Here is a 25,640-nt window from a genome sequence, read left to right on the forward strand (position 1 = left end):
ATTTCATAATTTAGTGGTTTCTGCTATATCAGAGCTATTTGAAATCTATCCCTAAAAGGGTATATAATATTCAAGGTGCACATTGGGTCATTCAGAATAACTTCACACACACCCGCTACTGTGTATTTCCAAGTCTAATTCTGTCACTAAACCCATACCTGTCACCCAGCGCCTAAATACTAGGCCTCAAATTTATATCCCGCTAAATCTGTCCCTAGTGCTGTAGCTGGGCGAGTTATTTAGTGTCCGTTCAAGCACATTTCTTGTTCTGGGTTGAAATACAATTCCCAATTTAGCAATTTCATAATTTAGTGGTTTCTGCTATATCAGAGCTATTTGAAATCTATCCCTAAAAGGGTATATAATATTCAAGGTGCACATTGGGTCATTCAGAATAACTTCACACACACCCGCTACTGTGTATTTCCAAGTCTAATTCTGTCACTAAACCCATACCTGTCACCCAGCGCCTAAATACTAGGCCTCAAATTTATATCCCGCTAAATCTGTCCCTAGTGCTGTAGCTGGGCGAGTTATTTAGTGTCCGTTCAAGCACATTTCTTGTTCTGGGTTGAAATACAATTCCCAATTTAGCAATTTCATAATTTAGTGGTTTCTGCTATATCAGAGCTATTTGAAATCTATCCCTAAAAGGGTATATAATATTCAAGGTGCACATTGGGTCATTCAGAATAACTTCACACACACCCGCTACTGTGTATTTCCAAGTCTAATTCTGTCACTAAACCCATACCTGTCACCCAGCGCCTAAATACTAGGCCTCAAATTTATATCCCGCTAAATCTGTCCTTAGTGCTGTAGCTGGGCGAGTTATTTAGTGTCCGTTCAAGCACATTTCTTGTTCTGGGTTGAAATACAATTCCCAATTTAGCAATTTCATAATTTAGTGGTTTCTGCTATATCAGAGCTATTTGAAATCTATCCCTAAAAGGGTATATAATATTCAAGGTGCACATTGGGTCATTCAGAATAACTTCACACACACCCGCTACTGTGTATTTCCAAGTCTAATTCTGTCACTAAACCCATACCTGTCACCCAGCGCCTAAATACTAGGCCTCAAATTTATATCCCGCTAAATCTGTCCTAGTGCTGTAGCTGGGCGAGTTATTTAGTGTCCGTTCAAGCACATTTCTTGTTCTGGGTTGAAATACAATTCCCAATTTAGCAATTTCATAATTTAGTGGTTTCTGCTATATCAGAGCTATTTGAAATCTATCCCTAAAAGGGTATATAATATTCAAGGTGCACATTGGGTCATTCAGAATAACTTCACACACACCCGCTACTGTGTATTTCCAAGTCTAATTCTGTCACTAAACCCATACCTGTCACCCAGCGCCTAAATACTAGGCCTCAAATTTATATCCCGCTAAATCTGTCCTTAGTGCTGTAGCTGGGCGAGTTATTTAGTGTCCGTTCAAGCACATTTCTTGTTCTGGGTTGAAATACAATTCCCAATTTAGCAATTTCATAATTTAGTGGTTTCTGCTATATCAGAGCTATTTGAAATCTATCCCTAAAAGGGTATATAATATTCAAGGTGCACATTGGGTCATTCAGAATAACTTCACACACACCCGCTACTGTGTATTTCCAAGTCTAATTCTGGCACTAAACCCATACCTGTCACCCAGCGCCTAAATACTAGGCCTCAAATTTATATCCCGCTAAATCTGTCCCTAGTGCTGTAGCTGGGCGAGTTATTTAGTGTCCGTTCAAGCACATTTCTTGTTCTGGGTTGAAATACAATTCCCAATTTAGCAATTTCATAATTTAGGCTACTTTCACACTAGCGTTCGGGTTTCCGTTCGTGAGCTCCGTTTGAAGGAGCTCACGAGCGGACCCGAACGCAGCCGTCCAGCCCTGATGCAGTCTGAATGGAGGCGGATCCGCTCAGACTGCATCAGTCTGGCGGCGTTCAGCCTCCGCTCCGCTCGCCTCCGCACGGACAGGCGGACAGCTGAACGCTGCTTGCAGCGTTCGGGTGTCCGCCTGGCCGTTCGGAGGCGTGCGGATCCGTGCGGATCCGTCCAGACTTTCACTGTAAGTCAATGGGGACGGATCCGATTGAAGATGCCACAATGTGGCTCAATCTTCAAGCGGATCCGTCCCCCATTGACTTTACATTGAAAGTCTGGACGGATCCGTACTAGGCTATTTTCACACTTAGCTGTTCTATGCTAAAAATAATGCAGACGGATCCGTACTGAACGGAGCCTCCGTCTGCATTATTATGGGCGGATCCGTTCAGAACGGATCCGCCCGAACGCTAGTGTGAAAGTAGCCTTAGTGGTTTCTGCTATATCAGAGCTATTTGAAATCTATCCCTAAAAGGGTATATAATATTCAAGGTGCACATTGGGTCATTCAGAATAACTTCACACACACCCGCTACTGTGTATTTCCAAGTCTAATTCTGGCACTAAACCCATACCTGTCACCCAGCGCCTAAATACTAGGCCTCAAATTTATATCCCGCTAAATCTGTCCCTAGTGCTGTAGCTGGGCGAGTTATTTAGTGTCCGTTCAAGCACATTTCTTGTTCTGGGTTGAAATACAATTCCCAATTTAGCAATTTCATAATTTAGTGGTTTCTGCTATATCAGAGCTATTTGAAATCTATCCCTAAAAGGGTATATAATATTCAAGGTGCACATTGGGTCATTCAGAATAACTTCACACACACCCGCTACTGTGTATTTCCAAGTCTAATTCTGGCACTAAACCCATACCTGTCACCCAGCGCCTAAATACTAGGCCTCAAATTTATATCCCGCTAAATCTGTCCCTAGTGCTGTAGCTGGGCGAGTTATTTAGTGTCCGTTCAAGCACATTTCTTGTTCTGGGTTGAAATACAATTCCCAATTTAGCAATTTCATAATTTAGTGGTTTCTGCTATATCAGAGCTATTTGAAATCTATCCCTAAAAGGGTATATAATATTCAAGGTGCACATTGGGTCATTCAGAATAACTTCACACACACCCGCTACTGTGTATTTCCAAGTCTAATTCTGGCACTAAACCCATACCTGTCACCCAGCGCCTAAATACTAGGCCTCAAATTTATATCCCGCTAAATCTGTCCTAGTGCTGTAGCTGGGCGAGTTATTTAGTGTCCGTTCAAGCACATTTCTTGTTCTGGGTTGAAATACAATTCCCAATTTAGCAATTTCATAATTTAGTGGTTTCTGCTATATCAGAGCTATTTGAAATCTATCCCTAAAAGGGTATATAATATTCAAGGTGCACATTGGGTCATTCAGAATAACTTCACACACACCCGCTACTGTGTATTTCCAAGTCTAATTCTGGCACTAAACCCATACCTGTCACCCAGCGCCTAAATACTAGGCCTCAAATTTATATCCCGCTAAATCTGTCCTAGTGCTGTAGCTGGGCGAGTTATTTAGTGTCCGTTCAAGCACATTTCTTGTTCTGGGTTGAAATACAATTCCCAATTTAGCAATTTCATAATTTAGTGGTTTCTGCTATATCAGAGCTATTTGAAATCTATCCCTAAAAGGGTATATAATATTCAAGGTGCACATTGGGTCATTCAGAATAACTTCACACACACCCGCTACTGTGTATTTCCAAGTCTAATTCTGTCACTAAACCCATACCTGTCACCCAGCGCCTAAATACTAGGCCTCAAATTTATATCCCGCTAAATCTGTCCTAGTGCTGTAGCTGGGCGAGTTATTTAGTGTCCGTTCAAGCACATTTCTTGTTCTGGGTTGAAATACAATTCCCAATTTAGCAATTTCATAATTTAGTGGTTTCTGCTATATCAGAGCTATTTGAAATCTATCCCTAAAAGGGTATATAATATTCAAGGTGCACATTGGGTCATTCAGAATAACTTCACACACACCCGCTACTGTGTATTTCCAAGTCTAATTCTGTCACTAAACCCATACCTGTCACCCAGCGCCTAAATACTAGGCCTCAAATTTATATCCCGCTAAATCTGTCCTAGTGCTGTAGCTGGGCGAGTTATTTAGTGTCCGTTCAAGCACATTTCTTGTTCTGGGTTGAAATACAATTCCCAATTTAGCAATTTCATAATTTAGTGGTTTCTGCTATATCAGAGCTATTTGAAATCTATCCCTAAAAGGGTATATAATATTCAAGGTGCACATTGGGTCATTCAGAATAACTTCACACACACCCGCTACTGTGTATTTCCAAGTCTAATTCTGTCACTAAACCCATACCTGTCACCCAGCGCCTAAATACTAGGCCTCAAATTTATATCCCGCTAAATCTGTCCTAGTGCTGTAGCTGGGCGAGTTATTTAGTGTCCGTTCAAGCACATTTCTTGTTCTGGGTTGAAATACAATTCCCAATTTAGCAATTTCATAATTTAGTGGTTTCTGCTATATCAGAGCTATTTGAAATCTATCCCTAAAAGGGTATATAATATTCAAGGTGCACATTGGGTCATTCAGAATAACTTCACACACACACGCTTCTGTGAATTTCCAAGTCTAATTCTGTCACTAAATCCATACCGGTCACCCAGCGCCTAAATACTAGGCCTCAAATTTATATCCCGCTGAATTTGAATACAATACATTGGGCCAAATAATATTTTTGTTGTTGTGGTGAACCATAACAATGAGAAAAACATCTAGTAAGGGACGCGGACGTGGACATGGTCGTGGTGGTGTTAGTGGACCCTCTGGTGCTGGGAGAGGACGTGGCCGTTCTGCCACATCCACACGTCCTAGTGTACCAACTACCTCAGGTCCCAGTAGCCGCCAGAATTTACAGCGATATATGGTGGGGCCCAATGCCGTTCTAAGGATGGTAAGGCCTGAGCAGGTACAGGCATTAGTCAATTGGGTGGCCGACAGTGGATCCAGCACGTTCACATTATCTCCCACCCAGTCTTCTGCAGAAAGCGCACAGATGGCGCCTGAAAACCAACCCCATCAGTCTGTCACATCACCCCCATGCATACCAGGGAAACTGTCTCAGCCTCAAGTTATGCAGCAGTCTCTTATGCTGTTTGAAGACTCCGCTGGCAGGGTTTCCCAAGGGCATCCACTGAGCCCTTCCCCAGCGGTGAAAGATATAGAATGCACTGACGCACAACCACTTATGTTTCCTGATGATGAGGACATGGGAATACCACCTCAGCATGTCTCTGATGATGACGAAACACAGGTGCCAACTGCTGCGTCTTTCTGCAGTGTGCAGACTGAACAGGAGGTCAGGGATCAAGACTGGGTGGAAGACGATGCAGGGGATGATGAGGTCCTAGACCCCACATGGAATGAAGGTCGTGCCACTGACTTTCACAGTTCGGAGGAAGAGGCAGTGGTGAGACCGAGCCAACAGCGTAGCAAAAGAGGGAGCAGTGGGCAAAAGCAGAACACCCGCCGCCAAGAGACTCCGCCTGCTACTGCCCGCCGCCATCTGGGACCGAGCACCCCAAAGGCAGCTTCAAGGAGTTCCCTGGCATGGCACTTCTTCAAACAATGTGCTGACGACAAGACCCGAGTGGTTTGCACGCTGTGCCATCAGAGCCTTAAGCGAGGCATTAACGTTCTGAACCTGAGCACAACCTGCATGACCAGGCACCTGCATGCAAAGCATGAACTGCAGTGGAGTAAACACCTTAAAACCAAGGAAGTCACTCAGGCTCCCCCTGCTACCTCTTCTGCTGCTGCCGCCTCGGTCTCTTCTGCTGCTGCCGCCTCGGCCTCTTCCTCCGCCTCTGGAGGAACGTTGGCACCTGCCGCCCAGCAAACAGGGGATGTACCACCAACACCACCACCACCACCTCCGTCACCAAGCGTCTCAACCATGTCACACGGCAGCGTTCAGCTCTCCATCTCACAAACATTTGAGAGAAAGCGTAAATTCCCACCTAGCCACCCTCGATCCCTGGCCCTGAATGCCAGCATTTCTAAACTACTGGCCTATGAAATGCTGTCATTTAGGCTGGTGGACACAGACAGCTTCAAACAGCTCATGTCGCTTGCTGTCCCACAGTATGTTGTTCCCAGCCGCCACTACTTCTCCAAGAGAGCCGTGCCTTCCCTGCACAACCAAGTATCCGATAAAATCAAGTGTGCACTGCGCAACGCCATCTGTGGCAAGGTCCACCTAACCACAGATACGTGGACCAGTAAGCACGGCCAGGGACGCTATATCTCCCTAACTGCACACTGGGTAAATGTAGTGGCAGCTGGGCCCCAGGCGGAGAGCTGTTTGGCGCACGTCCTTCCGCCGCCAAGGATCGCAGGGCAACATTCTTTGCCTCCTGTTGCCACCTCCTCCTTCTCGGCTTCCTCCTCCTCTTCTTCCACCTGCTCATCCAGTCAGCCACACACCTTCACCACCAACTTCAGCACAGCCCGGGGTAAACGTCAGCAGGCCATTCTGAAACTCATATGTTTGGGGGACAGGCCCCACACCGCACAGGAGTTGTGGCGGGGTATAGAACAACAGACCGACGAGTGGTTGCTGCCGGTGAGCCTCAAGCCCGGCCTGGTGGTGTGCGATAATGGGCGAAATCTCGTTGCAGCTCTGGGACTAGCCAATTTGACGCACATCCCTTGCTTGGCGCATGTGCTGAATTTGGTGGTGCAGAAGTTCATTCACAACTACCCCGACATGTCAGAGCTGCTGCATAAAGTGCGGGCCGTCTGTTCGCGCTTCCGGCGTTCACATCCTGCTGCTGCTCGCCTGTCTGCGCTACAGCGTAACTTCGGCCTTCCCGCTCACCGCCTCATATGCGACGTGCCCACCAGGTGGAACTCCACCTTGCACATGCTGGACAGACTGTGCGAGCAGCAGCAGGCCATAGTGGAGTTTCAGCTGCAGCACGCACGGGTCAGTCGCACTACAGAACAGCACCACTTCACCACCAATGACTGGGCCTCCATGCGAGACCTGTGTGCCCTGTTGCGCTGTTTCGAGTACTCCACCAACATGGCCAGTGGCGATGACACCGTTATCAGCGTTACAATACCACTTCTATGTCTCCTTGAGAAAACACTTAGGGCGATGATGGAAGAGGAGGTGGCCCAGGAGGAGGAGGAGGAGGAGGAAGAGGGGTCATTTTTAGCACTTTCAGGCCAGTCTCTTCGAAGTGACTCAGAGGGAGGTTTTTGGCAACAGCAGAGGCCAGGTACAAATGTGGCCAGACAGGGCCCACTACTGGAGGACGAGGAGGACGAGGATGAGGAGGAGGTGGAGGAGGATGAGGATGAAGCATGGTCACAGCGGGGTGGCACCCAACGCAGCTCGGGTCCATCACTGGTGCGTGGCTGGGGGGAAAGGCAGGACGATGACGATACGCCTCCCACAGAGGACAGCTTGTCCTTACCCCTGGGCAGCCTGGCACACATGAGCGACTACATGCTGCAGTGCCTGCGCAACGACAGCAGAGTTGCCCACATTTTAACCTGTGCGGACTACTGGGTTGCCACCCTGCTGGATCCACGCTACAAAGACAATGTGCCCACCTTACTTCCTGCACTGGAGCGTGATAGGAAGATGCGCGAGTACAAGCGCACGTTGGTAGACGCGCTACTGAGAGCATTCCCAAATGTCACAGGGGAACAAGTGGAAGCCCAAGGCCAAGGCAGAGGAGGAGCAAGAGGTCGCCAAGGCAGCTGTGTCAATGCCAGCTCCTTTGAGGGCAGGGTTAGCATGGCAGAGATGTGGAAAACTTTTGTCAACACGCCACAGCTAACTGCACCACCACCTGATACGCAACGTGTTAGCAGGAGGCAACATTTCACTAACATGGTGGAACAGTACGTGTGCACACCCCTCCACGTACTGACTGATGGTTCGGCCCCATTTAACTTCTGGGTCTCTAAATTGTCCACGTGGCCAGAGCTAGCCTTTTATGCCTTGGAGGTGCTGGCCTGCCCGGCGGCCAGCGTTTTGTCTGAACGTGTATTCAGCACGGCAGGGGGCGTCATTACAGACAAACGCAGCCGCCTGTCTACAGCCAATGTGGACAAGCTGACGTTCATAAAAATGAACCAGGCATGGATCCCACAGGATCTGTCCGTCCCTTGTCCAGATTAGACATTAACTACCTCCCCTTAACCATATATTATTGGACTCCAGGGCACTTCCTCATTCAATCCTATTTTTATTTTCATTTTACCATTATATTGCGAGGCTACCCAAAGTTGAATGAACCTCTCCTGTGTCTGGGTGCCGGGGCCTAAATATATGCCAATGGACTGTTCCAATGTTGGGTGACGTGAAGCCTGATTCTCTGCTATGACATGCAGAATGATTCTCTGCTGACATGAAGCCAGATTGTCTGTTACGGGACCTCTCTCCTCTGCCTGTGTGTGTGCTGGGCCTAAATATATGCCAATGGACTGTTGCAGTGGTGGCTGACGTGAAGCCTCATTCTCTGCTATGACATGCAGACTGATTCTCTGCTGACATGAAGCCAGATTGTCTGTTACGGGACCTCTCTCCTCTGCCTGTGTGTGTGCTGGGCCTAAATATATGCCAATGGACTGTTGCAGTGGTGGCTGACGTGAAGCCTCATTCTCTGCTATGACATGCAGACTAATTCTCTGCTGACATGAAGACAGATTCTCTGTTACGGGACCTCTCTCCTCTGCCTGTGTGTGTGCTGGGCCTAAATATATGCCAATGGACTGTTGCAGTGGTGGCTGACGTGAAGCCTCATTCTCTGCTATGACATGCAGACTGATTCTCTGCTGACATGAAGCCAGATTCTCTGTTACGGGACCTCTCTCCTCTGCCTGTGTGTGTGCTGGGCCTAAATATATGCCAATGGACTGTTGCAGTGGTGGCTGACGTGAAGCCTCATTCTCTGCTATGACATGCAGACTGATTCTCTGCTGACATGAAGACAGATTCTCTGTTACGGGACCTCCCTCCTCTGCCTGGGTGCTGGGCCTAAATATATGCCAATGGACTGTTGCAGTGGTGGCTGACGTGAAGCCTCATTCTCTGCTATGACATGCAGACTAATTCTCTGCTGACATGAAGACAGATTCTCTGTTACGGGACCTCTCTCCTCTGCCTGTGTGTGTGCTGGGCCTAAATATATGCCAATGGACTGTTGCAGTGGTGGCTGACGTGAAGCCTCATTCTCTGCTATGACATGCAGACTAATTCTCTGCTGACATGAAGACAGATTCTCTGTTACGGGACCTCTCTCCTCTGCCTGTGTGTGTGCTGGGCCTAAATATATGCCAATGGACTGTTGCAGTGGTGGCTGACGTGAAGCCTCATTCTCTGCTATGACATGCAGACTAATTCTCTGCTGACATGAAGACAGATTCTCTGTTACGGGACCTCTCTCCTCTGCCTGTGTGTGTGCTGGGCCTAAATATATGCCAATGGACTGTTGCACTGGTGGCTGACGTGAAGCCTCATTCTCTGCTATGACATGCAGACTAATTCTCTGCTGACATGAAGCCAGATTGTCTGTTACGGGACCTCTCTCCTCTGCCTGGGTGCTGGGCCTAAATTTATGAAAATGGACTCTTACAGTGGTGGGTGACATGAAGCCAGATTCTCTGCTATGGGACCTCTCTCCAATTGATTTTGGTTAATTTTTATTTATTTAATTTTTATTTTAATTCATTTCCCTATCCACATTTGTTTGCATGGGATTTACCTACATGTTGCTGCCTTTTGCAGCCCTCTAGCTCTTTCCTGGGCTGTTTTACAGCCTTTTTAGTGCCGAAAAGTTCGGGTCCCCATTGACTTCAATGGGGTTCGGGTTCGGGACGAAGTTCGGATCGGGTTCGGATCCCGAACCCGAACATTTCCGGGATGTTCGGCCGAACTTCTCGAACCCGAACATCCAGGTGTTCGCTCAACTCTACTCGTAATGATAAACACATGGCTTAAAGTGAGTTGTGCAACCATTTTTGAGCACATAAGTTTTGAAGAAGTTCACTTGAGATGGTTTGTGGCTCTATACATACATCGCCCACAATCACCCAGCCTAAGTCAAGTTTCTGTACATATGGGACATTGTTAGGACCTTTACATTGTTGCCGCACCTTGTGGACCCTCAAAATGTCTCTCCCAAGCAAGAGTAGGACGTCAGCATTCATGTCCATAGGAGGAATTTCACTAGCTAGATGTTTCAAGTGGGAATTATGGTATGCAGCTTTTATAGTAGGAATTTCATCTCTTTAATCAGGTATCTGGTCCCATTCAATTAACGTTAGCAAGGGTATATGAACATTCGCGTTAATGGAGGAGATAAGGTGTCCAGTGGCTCTTCTGCCATAAGTCTCTACAGGACCAGAACAAGTGTTTAGGGTGTATGGTGTTGCTTCTCCCGTTGTGCCAAAGATCTCAAAGAATTTAGTTTTCACAAGAGAACTATTGCTTTGTTCATCTATAATGGCATACATTCTGGTGGCCTTTTCAGATTGCCCTTCTGGGTAGATGTTGACCAAACACACTTTTGCAAAGCACTTGGAACCAGTATATATCTGTATAGAATAAATCAAGGCAACTGGACGTACTGTAGATTTCTTGAAAACGTTTCACTCGTTCTTCCAACGAGCTTTCTCATTTCTGAGTGATTGTACAAAAATTCTGGGAATAAATATGTAACTGAATCCACATCTGGTAATTATACCCAGCATTGGGTATAATTGCCAGATGTGGATTCAGTTACATATTTATTCCCAGAATTTTTGTACAGTCACTCAGAATTGAGAAAGCTTGTTGGAAGAACGAGTGAAACGTTTTCAAGAAATCTACAGTACGTCCAGTTGCCTTGATTTATTCTTTACAGATATATACCATGACCTGGATAAATGAGAACCTTCACAGACACTTGGAACCAGTCTCCTTGTCACATATTTCCATACAGAGACAGAGGAGACAGTGCTGTAGCTAGTTTTTGAGCCGGTGGCTCCCCGCCATAAAGTGCGATGGCATTGGTTGCGGTTGAGGTAGTGCATTGTCTGGAGGCAAAGTAGGATGCATTGCTCTAACATGCTTGTCACTGCTGCATTCTGCACCCTTGTTGATAACGTTATAGTCTTTTGCCAAATGATTTGACAAAACACAACACTTGTAACACACTCCAAGCTCTTTGAGTGTCTCTCTCCATTCTTGCAAAGTCTTTGCCCTGAGCCCATTACATTCTTTTAAAGGATGAGGTCTTTTGTGGATAGGGCACATGCGATTATGGTCCCTTTCTTTAAGGACAGGGGTATCCTTCCTAGTAGTGGAGTTTGAAATAAGTGGGACGTTTGTTTTCCTAATGGATACTGTTCCCCTTAAGTCTTTACGCTTACTTGTTGTGTTGTCATACCTTGAGCATGAGGATGAAGCAGGTAGAGTGGATTCTGTGAAGTCAAAGCAGGGATCATTCTTCTTCCGAGCTTGGTCACTGATGAATCTGAAAAAATAAGAGAAAGAGGGAAAAGACACATTGTGTTCTCTTTTATATCTGGAGCCCTGGTCTGCCCATTTTTCTTGCATGTCGTGTGGTAGTTTCAATACAATTGGATTTACACCATGGGCAGTAATTCAGTCCTGGCAGACGTGGGTCCATTTTAGCCAATTCTATTTCCTTTAGTCGGTCGCTCAGATCCTGAAGTTTACGATTGTCATTGGCAGTTATGTTTGGGAAGGTTTGAATTCTCTTGAATAAGGCGCTTTCTATAGCTTCAGAACTGCCATAGGTTTGTTCAAGTCTATCCCGTGCTGTAGCGAGACCTTCCTCTGAGTGGCCTGCATGAACTGCTCTTAATGTCTTTACGCGTTCTGCAGATTCTGGGCCTAACCAGTTGTCAGGCAAGTCAAGTTCTTCCTTGGCAGTGAGGTTAAGATCGCTGATTACAGCTTTAAAGGTCGATTTTCAGGCTCTGTAGTTTTCAGCACGGTCATCATACTTCGAGAGACTAATGTTTATCAGCTCCCTGTGCATCATGTATCTGGAAAAGTCCGACATGTCTGATCTCCCATTCCTTGTTGCTGGATTGCATTGTGGTGTCTCTGGGGCATGTAGGGGCTCTGGCACATAAGGCTGAGATTGATCAGGACAAAATGATGTGGCATAAGGATTAAGCTGTGGTTTAGTCTCTGGAGGATCAGCTGGCTCAACGCTAGAAATTACCTTGTTATTGGTGGATGACGACATCTGGTGCTCTGTGGGTTCACCCAGTTGGTGATTTAGAAATGGCGGTGGTACATTTGATTTAGCAGGAGGAGCAGGCGATGATTGGCTTAGCACATATATGGTAGTGCGGTCAGCTGGGTCTTCCACTTCTCCTGGGATGAAACAGTCTAGGTGTCATGGCTGAGGATGGGGAAAACCCTCAGCCGTGCGATGCCAGAAGATGTTGGTCGCTGCAAGGCGAGGACAGGAATCAGGGAGCAGGTCACCTCCTATCACATCCCTAATTCTGACCCTGTCTCCTGGCTTTATGAGCCGACCCTGATGGTAGGAGGGCTCATACTCCGTAACCTAAGATTCCTATTAGCCCTCAGGGTGGACCTGGACTAGGAGCAGAGTAAGACGACCTGTTCCTCCTAGATACGGACGGACAGGAGTCTCACTGGCCAAGCTACAAAGAAAGGGGAACATAAACAGCTTATGGCAATGGCAGCAGGTAAATGAAACAATTACAACACCTACCTGCCACAGACACAAAGCCTGGACCCCATGTACAAGTGCTGCTGTCCACAAGAACACAAACAGACACAGCACACACCACACATCACACAGGAACCCAGGACCATAAGCTGCAATAAACAAAGAGACCAATGAAACATCTTCATAACATCATGCATAACTTACGACCACAAGGGTGGCCCTCACTGGCAGATTGTATATAACCAGGAGGATGACTCCAGCTAACCATGGCTGAAGTACCCCTCAGATACTGGCATCCAGCAGGAGCTAAATAGCCCCAAGTAGCCACACACACACACACACACACACACACACAGACACACCCAGTGTTCACACACAAAGAAGGGAATTAACCCTTCCAAAACCAGGCAAGGGATGGAAACGACTTAAAGGGGAAAAAGCGCAAAGAAGCACACACTTCACCTGTTACCGGGGGCAACGGCATGCGTGGCAACCATGTCCTGGGGATTAGCCATAGGGCCGAGACACTGCCACCACATGCACACAACACCAAACGTTGCCACGGGCAACCACAAGTGAAGGAAAGTGTCACAGTGCACACTTAACAAACCCTGTGCACACCAGACGTAGAAAGTGCATACATACACACAACACATAGCCAGAGGCAACCGCACGCAACAACAGTGAGACACCTAGCAAGCAGCTCAGGCTGCTACACTGCCAAATACACCTGTTGTCCGCGGCAACCGCACTTGAGGCAAACAACTAACAGCCCCCAGCTGCGGTTGACAAAACTCCCAGACCGCGGGCAACTGCATGCGGCTCCCAAGGAGTCACGACCATAAACATGGGCGTGACACTAGGTCAGTACCTTGCCCTAATGCTTGCTCAAAGACCTTCAGTTTAGCTAAGGTAGCTGCTTCTTTCCTTTGTGTTTGGAGATATTTTAGTTGGGCTTCTGCCTCTGCATCCTTCTTTGCGATCTCAGCCTCCATTTCTGCTCTCTTCTTTGCGATCTCAGCCTCCTTCTTAACAAAGGAACTTTTTACACTAGCTTCCTCTGATTCTGTTCAGTTTTTTGCCATAAATCATTTAAATTGTCACTGAACTGTTCTTTGGTTGCCTCAAAGTGATCTCTAATCTTTTGTGTTGGTTTGATAACACGTTTAGAGCGTACGGTTTGTTCTTCAGTGAACATGGACTCTGCTTCTTGAATATCTGAGTTTTTGGGAGCAGGGTGAGTTTCCGTATGTTCAGTGACCGAGAAATCCACAGAGCTTCTTGTGTACATGTTAGTGGTATTGTCTCTTTAAGAAAGGATTTCGGCTTACTCACTGTGCTTATGAAGCCACGTGCATATAAGATGGCGGACAGCTCTAAGCTTGATTGCTTGCAGACTCTGTGTAGACATGCAAAGCATGTAGATTTAGGCTTCGTTTTGACTATTCTGCCACAGATGTATGTTAGAGATGTCTCTGACTGGTTGTGAGTGGTAATCTCTGTACAAGCAATAGTAGATAGCAGAACTCACTAATATCCCTTAGGTCGTGGTACAAGTTGTATGTGAAGATCCAGTGAGGAGGATACAATGGAGATGCTTTGGAAATTTATTGAGTTTACCTTGAGCAAAGACATATAGAGGACATTAGAGGATATTAGAGGTCAAATCGAATGCTCTCACCGGCTCTGAGTCTGCTGCAGAAAAAGACACAGGACCAGAATAAACAGGATATGATGTCACCGAAAGGGAGGAGTAGACAGAGAGCAAAGGCAATGGGATTTACATAATACATTCAGGAAACCTATAACAAGAATGACCACAGTGTGGCAGCATTACATAACATGGTAATGATATGATAACCCAAATATAGCAATAAATCCTAAATGGAAGAAATAAATGCTGGGACAGCATATTACACAAAAGACAATACTTATACTTATCATTGTTTGAGAACAAGAGTAATTTTCTATCTTTATGATTGGCAATATTGAATGATCTATTTATTATCCATGAGGGAAAGTCTCTATCGAGAAGGCAAAGGTGGATATTATTATACTCATCATAAAATAAATAATCTGTCCTGCGATTTCTGCAAGCACATATGATACTGCGAGCACGTGACTTATGCAACACGCCAGACCTGCAGGGTATAGCGACAGTGAGGCCACGGTATGGGCAGTCGAGGGTTACTCCCTTTTTGGAGGACCCTGGGCAGGCATGTAGCAGTGAATGAGAGGCAGACAGAGTGGGGCACACTCTGGGTGTAGAGACCTGGCCTGATGTTGGGTGAGGTGCCCTGGTTGTTGCAGGTGTTTAGAGTGCCTGAGGCAAGGTCCCTTTTAAGGTTCGTGACGCCAGTGCCTGTAACGGTGGCACACCGGTTTTCAGTAGCAATAAGTGAGGTACACGGAAGATATGGTGAACCAAACGTTGCTTTACTTATAACAGTCCAACTTTGTACATCAAGATGGTAATACAGTCCTTTACAGTCCCAAATGCACAGCAGGTTTATATCACAGCAGGTTTCAATCTCGCAAGATACTTGGAGGGTATATAGTTAATGCTTGGCAGTGCTATGCTGCTCTATCCCCACAGCTATTCTAGCTGGCTGGATCCCAAGGCCCGGATGCCTATTCGCTGGCTTAAATCCTTGGTATGAATTCCTTCCTCCAGTATTGGCACTTGCTTAAGGTTACAGTACCTTTGTTTCCTAGCTGTCTCTCTCTGCTTCAGGTGACAGGTGACTGCAGGTTGCTCCCAGGAGGTGCTGTCCTACTACTGGGGTATCTCAACTGAGCTATCCTTAGCCTCAGGAGCTTCAGGCTGACGAGGTAACTCCTCTAGTCCCCTGGAATACACTACGGTCTCCAAGCAGGCTGTACTCCATCTAGCCCCTTGGTGCAGCTAGAAACCAGGACTATCCAGCTGCATGTCATAAGGAGGCTCTCAGCATATCTTGGGCTGGTGCCTACTCACTTCTGTCTCCACAGACTCCTGACTATGACCTAACCACTACCTGTCTGGGCCTGGACATTTATACTAGGGGCTCCCTATCTCCCTTTAGTGTCTGGAATGCTAAACTACACCCCACTAGGCCTGCAAAGCATTTAACAGGGAAAACCATTGCATGTAAAACACACAGTAAATTACATTAAATGCATAGATCAATACAATATCACTGTCCCTTGTGAGTAGAAGTACACGCTACCCAATTGACCCTTGTGTAGTGCCCACTGCTACCTAGTGGGACACTACATACCCCCACGCTATGATGTTGCCCATCCTCGGTGCAACATAAAAGGGGCCCTTCCCAGCTGGATACTGCACCTGTAATAGAAAAATAATGCAAAGCAGGAAAATACATCTACATTTGCGAAATACATTATACGTATATATCAGGCAGTTCCACTGGCTAAGAAGCAAGTTCGGTGAAAAGGGGCGTCGTTCTCTTCTCTCAGGATCATGTAAGGGAACAGGGGCTCTGACCTGGCGCAGCGTAACAATAAATACCAGGATAGTCCATAATAATACTTTAAGTGCAAAGTGTTCATAATAGAACAGTAGAAGAAAAATGTAAAACAATTTAAAAGTTCTTGGAGGCTCAAAGAACAAACATGAGTCCGTACCCAGGTTCCTTTCTTATCTGCAGCAAGTATTTCACCTCAAGCAGTGACAAAGGTACAAGATCACAGAGGCTCGCATACAGTGGAGTCCATCTCTGGGCACATTTCTTTAAAGTAGTAGCAAAATCTCAGAGGCTCTGGTGCATTAGAGTCTATCCCTGGGCGCATTCCTTTTAATATTTGAGTTGCATAATAAAAGTGACAGCACATAAAATAGTCCACATTATTTAAATGGCATACATAAAATAAGTGCTGCAATACCCTTAATCAACCTGAAAAGGGGGTGAAAGGGTTAAAGGTGCAACATACACAAAATAGGCACAACTGGGATTTTTCTTCACTCTGAGAAAGCAGGCAGGAGGTCCTGTAAACAATATGGCCTTGCTGCAATTGGTATTTCAGTGGCCGACTATTACCACTGAGCCGTGGGTAACTGGCAGCAGCAACAGAGGGCCAAAACAACAAAGGACTCCTGTCCTGAAAGGGTTAATCCACTTTAATAGGGTCCCTTGGCAAAATAAATCAAATCAATGGCCTAGCAGGCCAATTCACAGGGGCAAGTCATATCCACTTGGCATCTCAGTGGTGCTCCCTGGCTCCATTTGCAGACTGGGCCTGTACTGAGAGTCAACAGGCGGATGTGCCCACAACACAGTATTGGGGGGCAACTGCAGCATGAATGGACCCCTAATAGGTATTGGCCCCATAGGCCTAGGGGTAATCAGGGTTGCTGACCGCACCGGTGCAGGCATGACAAGTGGAGGTTGCTGCACTGGCCTGGGTACCGCTGCTGCAAGCGGTCCGGTGGCTTCCTGGACGACTGGCTCTGTGCGCCGGTGCACAGCATAGGAAGACCTCACCGCAGGTGCTGACACTAAAGAGGGCCGGCTGGAAGGGACAGGTACTCTCACCTCAGACCCGGAGACGTTCGAGTCCTTAAGTCCACTTTCTTTCAGGTCAGGTGGAGTCTGGATCCTGGCGGAGGCAATCTGGCGCAGCTCCCGTAGTTTCTTCTCCAGCCGCACGATCTGGTCGTCCAGGCTTTCGGAGTCGGGATCGCTGTTCTCCGCTGTCGCCACCGGCACTTGTACGGGAGTTGGCGCATCTTGCGCAGCCGCTGCAGGTTCAGGTGAGGCGTCCGCTTTTCTTCCTCTTCTGATGTTGTCCAGGGCAGCACGGAATCTTTCGGCATCTTCCAGTTCACGGACAGTTTTCTCCCTGCGAGGCAGCCTCAGGTGAGGGCCATGGGCTTACCCTCTTCTCCACCACTGTAGGTTGCCAAAAGACGTTCGGGCCAATGAAGGAGCCCCGTTCTTGGAAGGCATGATGGGCCGGTTCTAGAGAGCGCACAGGTTCGCGCTCACAGCCAGAATGGTCCTCATCAAGGTCCCAGTCCTCCGATTTCTTTCTGGGACGGGACACGGCAGTGGCGTAGGGGCCTCGCAGGCCCTCGGCAGGGGTGAACTCTACTTCCTCTCCCTCGCTGAGGTTATGCAGATGCTCTGGGAGGTAACTCCACTTGACGGACCTCCGATTCACGTATAAGTCTCTGCCAGTAATATAGTCCTTGATAAAACCGAAGCCTCGGTCCTTGTCAAAGGCCACAACCAACCCCATTCTCCTTTCCAGGCGGGGTTGGGTGTCAGTGTGGCACTCATGAACGGTCTTTGCCAGTTCTTCATAGTAGATCTTGGTCTTGGTAGTTTTCTTTATTGCGGCCTCCCGGATCTCTGCCATCAACGCTGACCACTTGAATGAGGGCTGGAAAAAGTCTCTCCAGGAGCCATAGTAGGTCTCCGGTTGCGTCCTCGGTGGCGGGAAGGTGGGTCTCTCCGGTCCCAGAGAGTAGGCTGGTGGAGCATCCTCTTGCTCTACACCCATAACGTTCATCTTTAGCAGATCAGGCGCAGACATCCCAGCAGAGCAGTCTTCACTCTTCAACATGCTCGATCCTTCTCTGGAGAGCGACAGGGTGGCGCCAACAATTTCAGACAGATCCTCCCATTGCACTGGGAGGCCGCCCCCCAGGTACTCCAGTATGGAGGAGGCGGAGTCCATTTCTGCAGACATGTCAATTTCCAGACAGGGCGGTGGCGCGGACATCTAGCCTTTCCCGCACTTTTCAACAGAAGGCGCCAATTTTTACCGCCAATTCAGTATAAAGATGACGCAGCAAACAATTCCAGTCAAGCTAAGGGGCCATCTTTGTGCAAAATCGCTGTCTATACAAGGAATGACTTCTAAAAAAAATTGTATTAAAAAAAAGAAAAACATCCACTTGTTTTTATTGCAAAATTCTGATAAAAAAATGTTATGGAAATGTACAGACATGCACACACATGTATAAATATGCATACATATTCTTATAGCCCTCAACATGGGCACTGTTGGAATGTATTCAGATTTTGCATAGACACAGCCCTGATCAGCCTTACAGCAGCTATATACGGTCCGGTAGTTACTATGTTGGTAATTCCAACACCTCATGCTCTATTTTCTGTAGCGTATACCACTATATTTGGGACAGATAACATATATTTTTTTTTTTTTTCAGGCTATCCAAATATTTGTAGGACTCATTTTTATCACTTTTGGCATTATATTTTCGATTCTGTGTGAACCAAAATGCCCTTACATAGAAAATATCATATTTACTCGCGTTCTCTTATGGTCTGGTGCACTGGTAAGACAATTTACATCTAAGCCTATTAATACATTTCGTATGTTGTTAGACCTATACATTATGTGAAGCATAGAAAGAGAACACATTTAGAACTTGGCACAACCCCTTCAAAGGATTTATCCCATGATTAATGTAAAACATGAAAAGCAGGCATTATATAACCAGTCGTGTATCTCACATGGATCCAGAAATCTCCCCTTTTCATGGCTCCAATTGCTCTACTAGATTTATTTCAAACTGGCAGCTCAGGGGGTGTCCTTCCCCGAATGGGGCATGTGCTTTCTCCTGCAGCTCTCTCCCTGAAAATTACAGATTATAAAAGAAGATCCAACTGGTGTCAGTTGAAGGATGGAGCTGCGCATGTGCGACCACCTCAGTACGGTTACTGAGGTGGACAGTCAAATAAAGAAAAGAACAAACAGCAGGTGGCGCTATACAGATTTTATTAAATAACTTCCTGGCTATGCAAAATTTTTAATAATGTACAATTACAGAAGTAAGATCCAGGTGCTGTAAGATTACAGAAGCCAGATCCAGGTGCTGTAAGATTACAGAAGCCAGATCCAGGTGCTGGTTTGAAAAATTTAGAATATTTTTCATGGGACAACCTCTTTAAAGGAAGACCTTGTACAAAGTAAAATGGGGGAGATTTATGAAACTGGCCAAAACAAAAAGCTTCTTTGGTAACCATAGAAACAGATCACTGAGCAGCCTTCATTTCATATCCTGTTGCTTAAAAATTAAACCTAAACCGTGGTTAGTAGCTATCAGCAAAAAAGCCAGCTTCATACCACGTTTTTAATTTAACTTAAAGGGCTTCTGTCAGCAGATTTGTATCTATGAAACTGGCTGATCAGTTGCATGTGCTCTTGGCAGATGAAGGCATCTGTGTTGGTCCCATGTTCATATGTGCCTGCATTGCTGAGAAAAATTAAAATGGAATATATGCAAATGCCTCTAGGAGCAATGGGGGCGTGTCCGTTACACTGAGAGGCTGTGCTCTCTCTGCAGTTGCCACGCCCTCTCCATTTGGATTGACAGTGCCAGGCAGTGAAAACGTCATCACCCCTGGGCTGGTCATGTCAATCAAAGTGAAGAGGGAGCAGCAGTTACAGAGGGAACCGAGCCTTTAGGTGTAATGACAGCGCCCCCATTGCTCCTAGAGTCAAATTTACATATTCAAACATAATTTTTCACTGCAATGCGGGCACATATAAACATGGGACCAACACTTGAGCTTCAGCTGCCAAGCGCACATGGAACAGGTCAGCCAGTTTCATAGGTACAAATCTGCTAATACATCTTCTTAAAAGGTGTAGTTTTCATTCTTTTCTATATTTTTAACTGGATGGGAATCAGCAGATGAACAGATGTGTAATCCAGCAAAAAAAAGAATTCACAGTAATAGGAGGATGTTTTAAAGAGCTTGTGCAGTGATATAATTATGACAGACAACTGGCATAAATACATAGATACATCTCCTGCTTCTCACACAGTGTATTATAAAAGCCTCAGCCTGCAGCCACCACTAGGTGGAGCTCAGTGCACAGGAGTTTATAGAGTTACCATTTATATCAATGGGAACTATAATGAATTTCTTTGTTTAGCACTGGGCACCCTGGGCCCTATTAACAGTCCTGAGGTTTGCTTTAAAGGGGTTATCCGAGTTAATAAAAAAAAAAAAAAACTCACTTAAAATCCATCAGGATATACATATAATTTGGTTAGCCTAGATTTCATCAAGTTAAAACCCATACTTACACCTTTTCATGGTTGTGTTATTGCTGTGTTTACATGCTGAGGGGGCGTGTACCAACAAAGCCTGAGCTCTGCCTCATGAATATTTCTGGGCGTGAACAACCAGACCTTTCCTTCACCCTGCTCTGCACTTTGCAAAAAAAATAAAAATACACACTTGTCATGCGGATGGACGGATCCCTCTGTCAGTCTTTTTCACAGTATTCCCGGTTTGTGCATGCGCAGACTGGAAGGACGGATCCATCCTTCAGTTGTTTTGCAATGCCGGATCCGCAAGGCAGCTCCGTTGTCGGAGCTGCGTGCCTGCGGGATCCGCCGATCAGGCTACTTCCACACTTGCATTCGGGGTTCCGCTTGTGGGTTCCGTTTGAAGGATATCACAAGCGGCCCCGAACGGATCCGTAGAGCCCCAATGCATTCTGAGTGGATGCGGATCCGCTCAGAATGCATCAGGATGGCTGGCCTCCGTTCCGCTCAGCAGGCGGACATCCAAACGCAGCTTGCAGCGTTCGGGTGTCCGCCTGGCCGTGCAGAGCCAAACGGATCCGTCCAGACTTACAATGTAAGTCAATGGGGACGGATCCGTTTGAAGTTGACACAATATGTTGCAATTTCAAACTGATCCGTCCCCCATTGACTTTCAATGTAAAGTCTGGACGGATCCGTCTGACTAACTTTTACACTTTCTTTCTGAACTATAATGCAAACGGATCCGTTCTGAACGGATCCCAATGTTTGCATTATAGGAGCGGATTCGTCTGTGCAGACATCAGACGGATCCGCTCCGAACGCAAGTGTGAATGTAGCCTCAGTGTGACAACTGACAGCATTTGTAGACGGATCCAGGTGCAGAGGGCCCCATTAGGGCTGTAATAACGATCCCCAGATGCAGAGGGGAATGTGTACAAAATGCCACCTCTAGCCCCAGTGAATGCAGGAGGGACAAACAGCCAAACATACCCTGCTGCTGGAGAAGAGATCACCTCGGCTCTGGTATGTACTGAGCATGAGAGATCGCATACCAGAGCCGAGGCAGTGTGAGGAGAGCTGGAGGGGGGAGGGCACCAGAGCTCTGACGTTTCGTTTACACAGCCTGGCCACTCCCCCAAGCAGGGAGACGCCTGTAAACGAGACGTCAGAGCCAGAGCAGGCTTGCTGACGTCAGGGGTCACATGACCCAGAACTGAACTGGACAAATGGTGATAGCTTATGAAAGTGACTTTAATAAACTTTCAATGGACAACAATAAAAGCAATTAGAATAGATTTATTTAAGTCGGATAACCCCTTTAATAAAAGTCCCATGGTCTGCCTCCATGGTAGCTACACCACTGAAGCTAGCTATTGTGTGTGGAGATTAATGCATAGTTGCCAACAGCATCTTTTTAATGGTTGCACTCCATGGTTACAATCTGCTGTTGATTTCTGATGTTATTTTTCTTTGTGTTACAGTATGTTGTTTCTGGATCGCTTTCACTGGCTACTTCAATTAAACCCACAATCTTCAAGGTACGAGCAATAAAAAAAATAAAAAATGCATATGTTTTAGTCATATGTCTAGAGAGACCCTCATTTCCAATGAAGTCACGCATATCAGACTCGTCATGAAAGCGAGTGTGTCATGTCCCATGTCTTCATGGTTTGTATGCATTATCTCATTGCTGTATTGCTTTGTGCTTGCTGATTAAGGTTGTCCTTGCAGTCTCCCTGTAGTTTGACTGTGATGTAATCAGCTCCTCCCATATCTCTGTATGGGGCGGTAGTGTCTAAACTTCATGAGCTGTAAAGACCTTGTGACGTCAGAGGGTCACATGACATTGGAAGCCACACCATTTTTATATTATATTACTATTTTTTATGGACCAGCTCATGGGGTGTAGATATTACCCCTCTGCTACATCCGTGGCTGCTTGTCACATGAACCTGTGACATCACAAGGTTCCCACAGCTCATAAAGTTTAGACACTACTGTATAGAGGCACCCGTCTTACTTGTAGTTCTGTGTTTTAAAAAAAAAAAGGCTTTTCACCTAGTGTTTTGTGCAAAACTGTAAGATTTCAGCTTGAAATAAACTTCGTCTGGATTCTTTACACTTGCCTAAGTTGTGGAGTTGAATGCTGTCTAAAAGATAATCAGGAGTGAGTAGCATTGTTCAATACAGACAAGTACAGCCATATTGTCTCATGAACCGCATCTTTTTGTAAGTAGCAGGTGCAATGACGGGGAGCATCGATAGCGCCGCCCCTCAGATGCCGCGTTCACACATGATTGCAGCATCTGAGTGTAAAAACAGTGTGAAATGAACATTTAAAAAAAAGTTAAATCAAACTTACCGCCTCCGTTTGCTCGCGATGGGCCAACCGTCGGCATCTTGCTTGAAGATCTGGAGCGAAATCTCGCGCAGCGCGAGATTACGTCATAAAGCCGTCCGGCGTGGTGACGTCATACGTCACCATGCACAGGATTTCGTCTGAGATCTTCAATCAAGATGGAGGTTGGTGGCCTATAGCGATCAAATAGAGAAATGGAGGAGGTAAGTATGTTTTTTTTGTTTTTTTTAGGGTACTTTAACACTTGCGTTATTCTTTTCCGGCATAGAGTTCCGTCAAAAGGGCTCAATGCTGGAAAAGAACTGATCAGCATATCCCAATGCATTCTGAATGGATAGAAATCCATTCAGTTTGCATCAATATGCCTTCCATTCAGTCACTGTCAGGCGTTTTGGCCGGACATAATACCGCAACATGCGCAGCATTTTGCGTCCAAAATGCCTGATCAGTCGCCGGAATGCCGGCATTCATTTCCCATTGACTTGCATTAGTGCCGGCATTGCAAAACAACTGAAGGATGCGCAGACCGGGAAAACTGTGAAAAAGACTGCAAGACGGATCCGTCCATCTGCATGACAAGCAGAGAGACGGATCCGTTCTTGCAATGCATTTGTAGACAGATCCGCACCCGGATCCGTCTACAAATGCTGTCAGTTGTCACACTGATCGACGGATCCGGCAGGCAGCTCCGATGATGGAACTGCCTGCCGGATCACACTAACGCTAGAGTGAAAGTACCCTTACTCTATTTCAGGTTAAATCGATTCGCTGACACAAAGTACAAGGAAATTCGGCTTCGAGGCAAATCGAATTTATCCTGAAATTCGGATAGAATTCCACTTCATGGGATTCGATCATCTCTAGTTATAGGGATGGTTAATCTCTTGGAACACATATTTTTCAAAATATTTTTTTCACACAGTAGTTTATAATGATATATTTAGTCTTCGGAAGAGTTAATCTACAATTTCTAGTTTCTGATTTATCTAATGATTTATTTTTTTCCAGGTGAAATCAAGTTTGGTGATGACCATGATCAGTATTGCTGCTGCTAGTTTTGCAATATTAATGATGACAACAATTTTTCCTTCACCACTTTATTTTCCATCTTCTGAATGGTATTGTGCATATTATAAACCAAATACGGAATGCGTAGGAATATTTAACCCACAGGTAAATTGCATATTAATTTTAGTCCTTTACGGTAAGGAAAACAAGGTGGGTCTGATGTGGCCGTGATGCCATTACAATCAGCTTTGTAGGTAAAACTGCTATTCACTGAAAAACTGTAACATTCAAATTAAGGATTAGCGAACCAGTTCAGTCCGAACTTTGATATTTTTTGGACGGGAGACAAACCTGAATCTTTCCGGGTTTGTTTCAGACGAATCTACTAAAAAGATGCATAGTGCCATTTTAGTGCACATGTCGGCCAGAAAAAAAGAAGTAATGAGGAAGAAGAGGAGTTCTCACATGACCCTGAGAGGAAGTGGGGGGAGGGTTTACCCTGATTGGCTCCAGGCTGACACCCTGGATGAGCCAATCAGTGCTGCAGCAGGCAGGGAGGTGGCCTAGCAGAACATCATTCTGTGCTGGGCTGTGAGAGAGGGTGGTTGGGTGTTACAGTGTCTACCAGGTAAACAATCAGTCAGGGACAGTGAAAAATCTATCAGGGACAGTCAAAAATCAATGAATCAAGCTAATTGCCAGGGACGGTGAAGGGAATGGCTAGGATTCCAAAGAAGAATTGTGTGGTACAATAGAGAGAAGCAGGGCAGCTGACGGACAGGAAAAGAGGAGACAGGACATGTGGTTGTGCCTGCTATCAAAAGTGCAGATGTACCTCAAAAGCAGGTACCTGAAAGCAAATGCTTTCATTTTGTTTTCCTATTTCCACAAATATATATATACTAGCAGAAGGACCCGGCTTCGCACGGGTATATTTCATCTATTTAATTTTATATTTCCGTGTGTCGTAAAAAGGTATCGACAGTTTCCCCATAACAGTGACTTCTACAGTCCCTGCGCATTTCACAACGACCTCCACAGTGCCCGCCCCTTTAACACTCACCTCCACAGTGGCGCCCCTTTAACAGTGCCTGCCCTTTTAACAGTGACCTCCACAGTGCCCGTCCCTTTAACAGTGACCGCCCCTTCAGCATTGACCACCCCTTTAACAGTGACCTTCATAGTAAACGCCCCTTTAAAAGTGACTTTCACAGTGACAGCCCCTTTAACAGTAACTTTCACAGTGACCACCCCTTTAACAGTGACTTCCCCTTTAACAGTGACTTTCACAATGACCATCACTTTAACAGTGACCGCCCCTTTAACAGTAACTTTCACAGTGACCACCCCTTTAACAGTGACTTTCACAGTGACCTCCCCTTTAACAGTGCCCACACCTTTAACAGTGACTTTCACATTGACTTTCACAGTGGCCGCCCTTTTAACAGTGAATTTCACAGTGGCTGCCCCTTTAACAGTGACCGCCCCTTTAACAGTGACCGCCCCTTTAACAGTGACTTTCACAGTGACCGCCCCTTTAAAAGTGACTTTCACAGTGACCGCCACTTTAACAGTGACTCCACTTTAACAGTGACTTTCACAGTGGCTGCACTTTTAACAG

The 25,640-nt window shown here is 46.1% G+C and overlaps 1 protein-coding gene across 1 annotated transcript in view; it reads left to right on the forward strand.

The window, feature by feature from the left end:
- LOC122926246 overlaps nucleotides 1-25,640 on the forward strand; it is a 62,189-nt gene that overhangs the window by 23,997 nt on the left and 12,552 nt on the right. The window contains exons 6-7 of the mRNA XM_044277618.1: nucleotides 22,134-22,190; nucleotides 24,020-24,184. Coding sequence (XP_044133553.1) covers nucleotides 22,134-22,190; nucleotides 24,020-24,184 — 222 coding nt within the window. The remainder of the gene's footprint in view (nucleotides 1-22,133; nucleotides 22,191-24,019; nucleotides 24,185-25,640) is intronic.

The sequence above is a fragment of the Bufo gargarizans genome, chromosome 2, assembly GCF_014858855.1.
Source record: "Bufo gargarizans isolate SCDJY-AF-19 chromosome 2, ASM1485885v1, whole genome shotgun sequence".
In the NCBI taxonomy this organism is placed as follows: domain Eukaryota; kingdom Metazoa; phylum Chordata; class Amphibia; order Anura; family Bufonidae; genus Bufo; species Bufo gargarizans.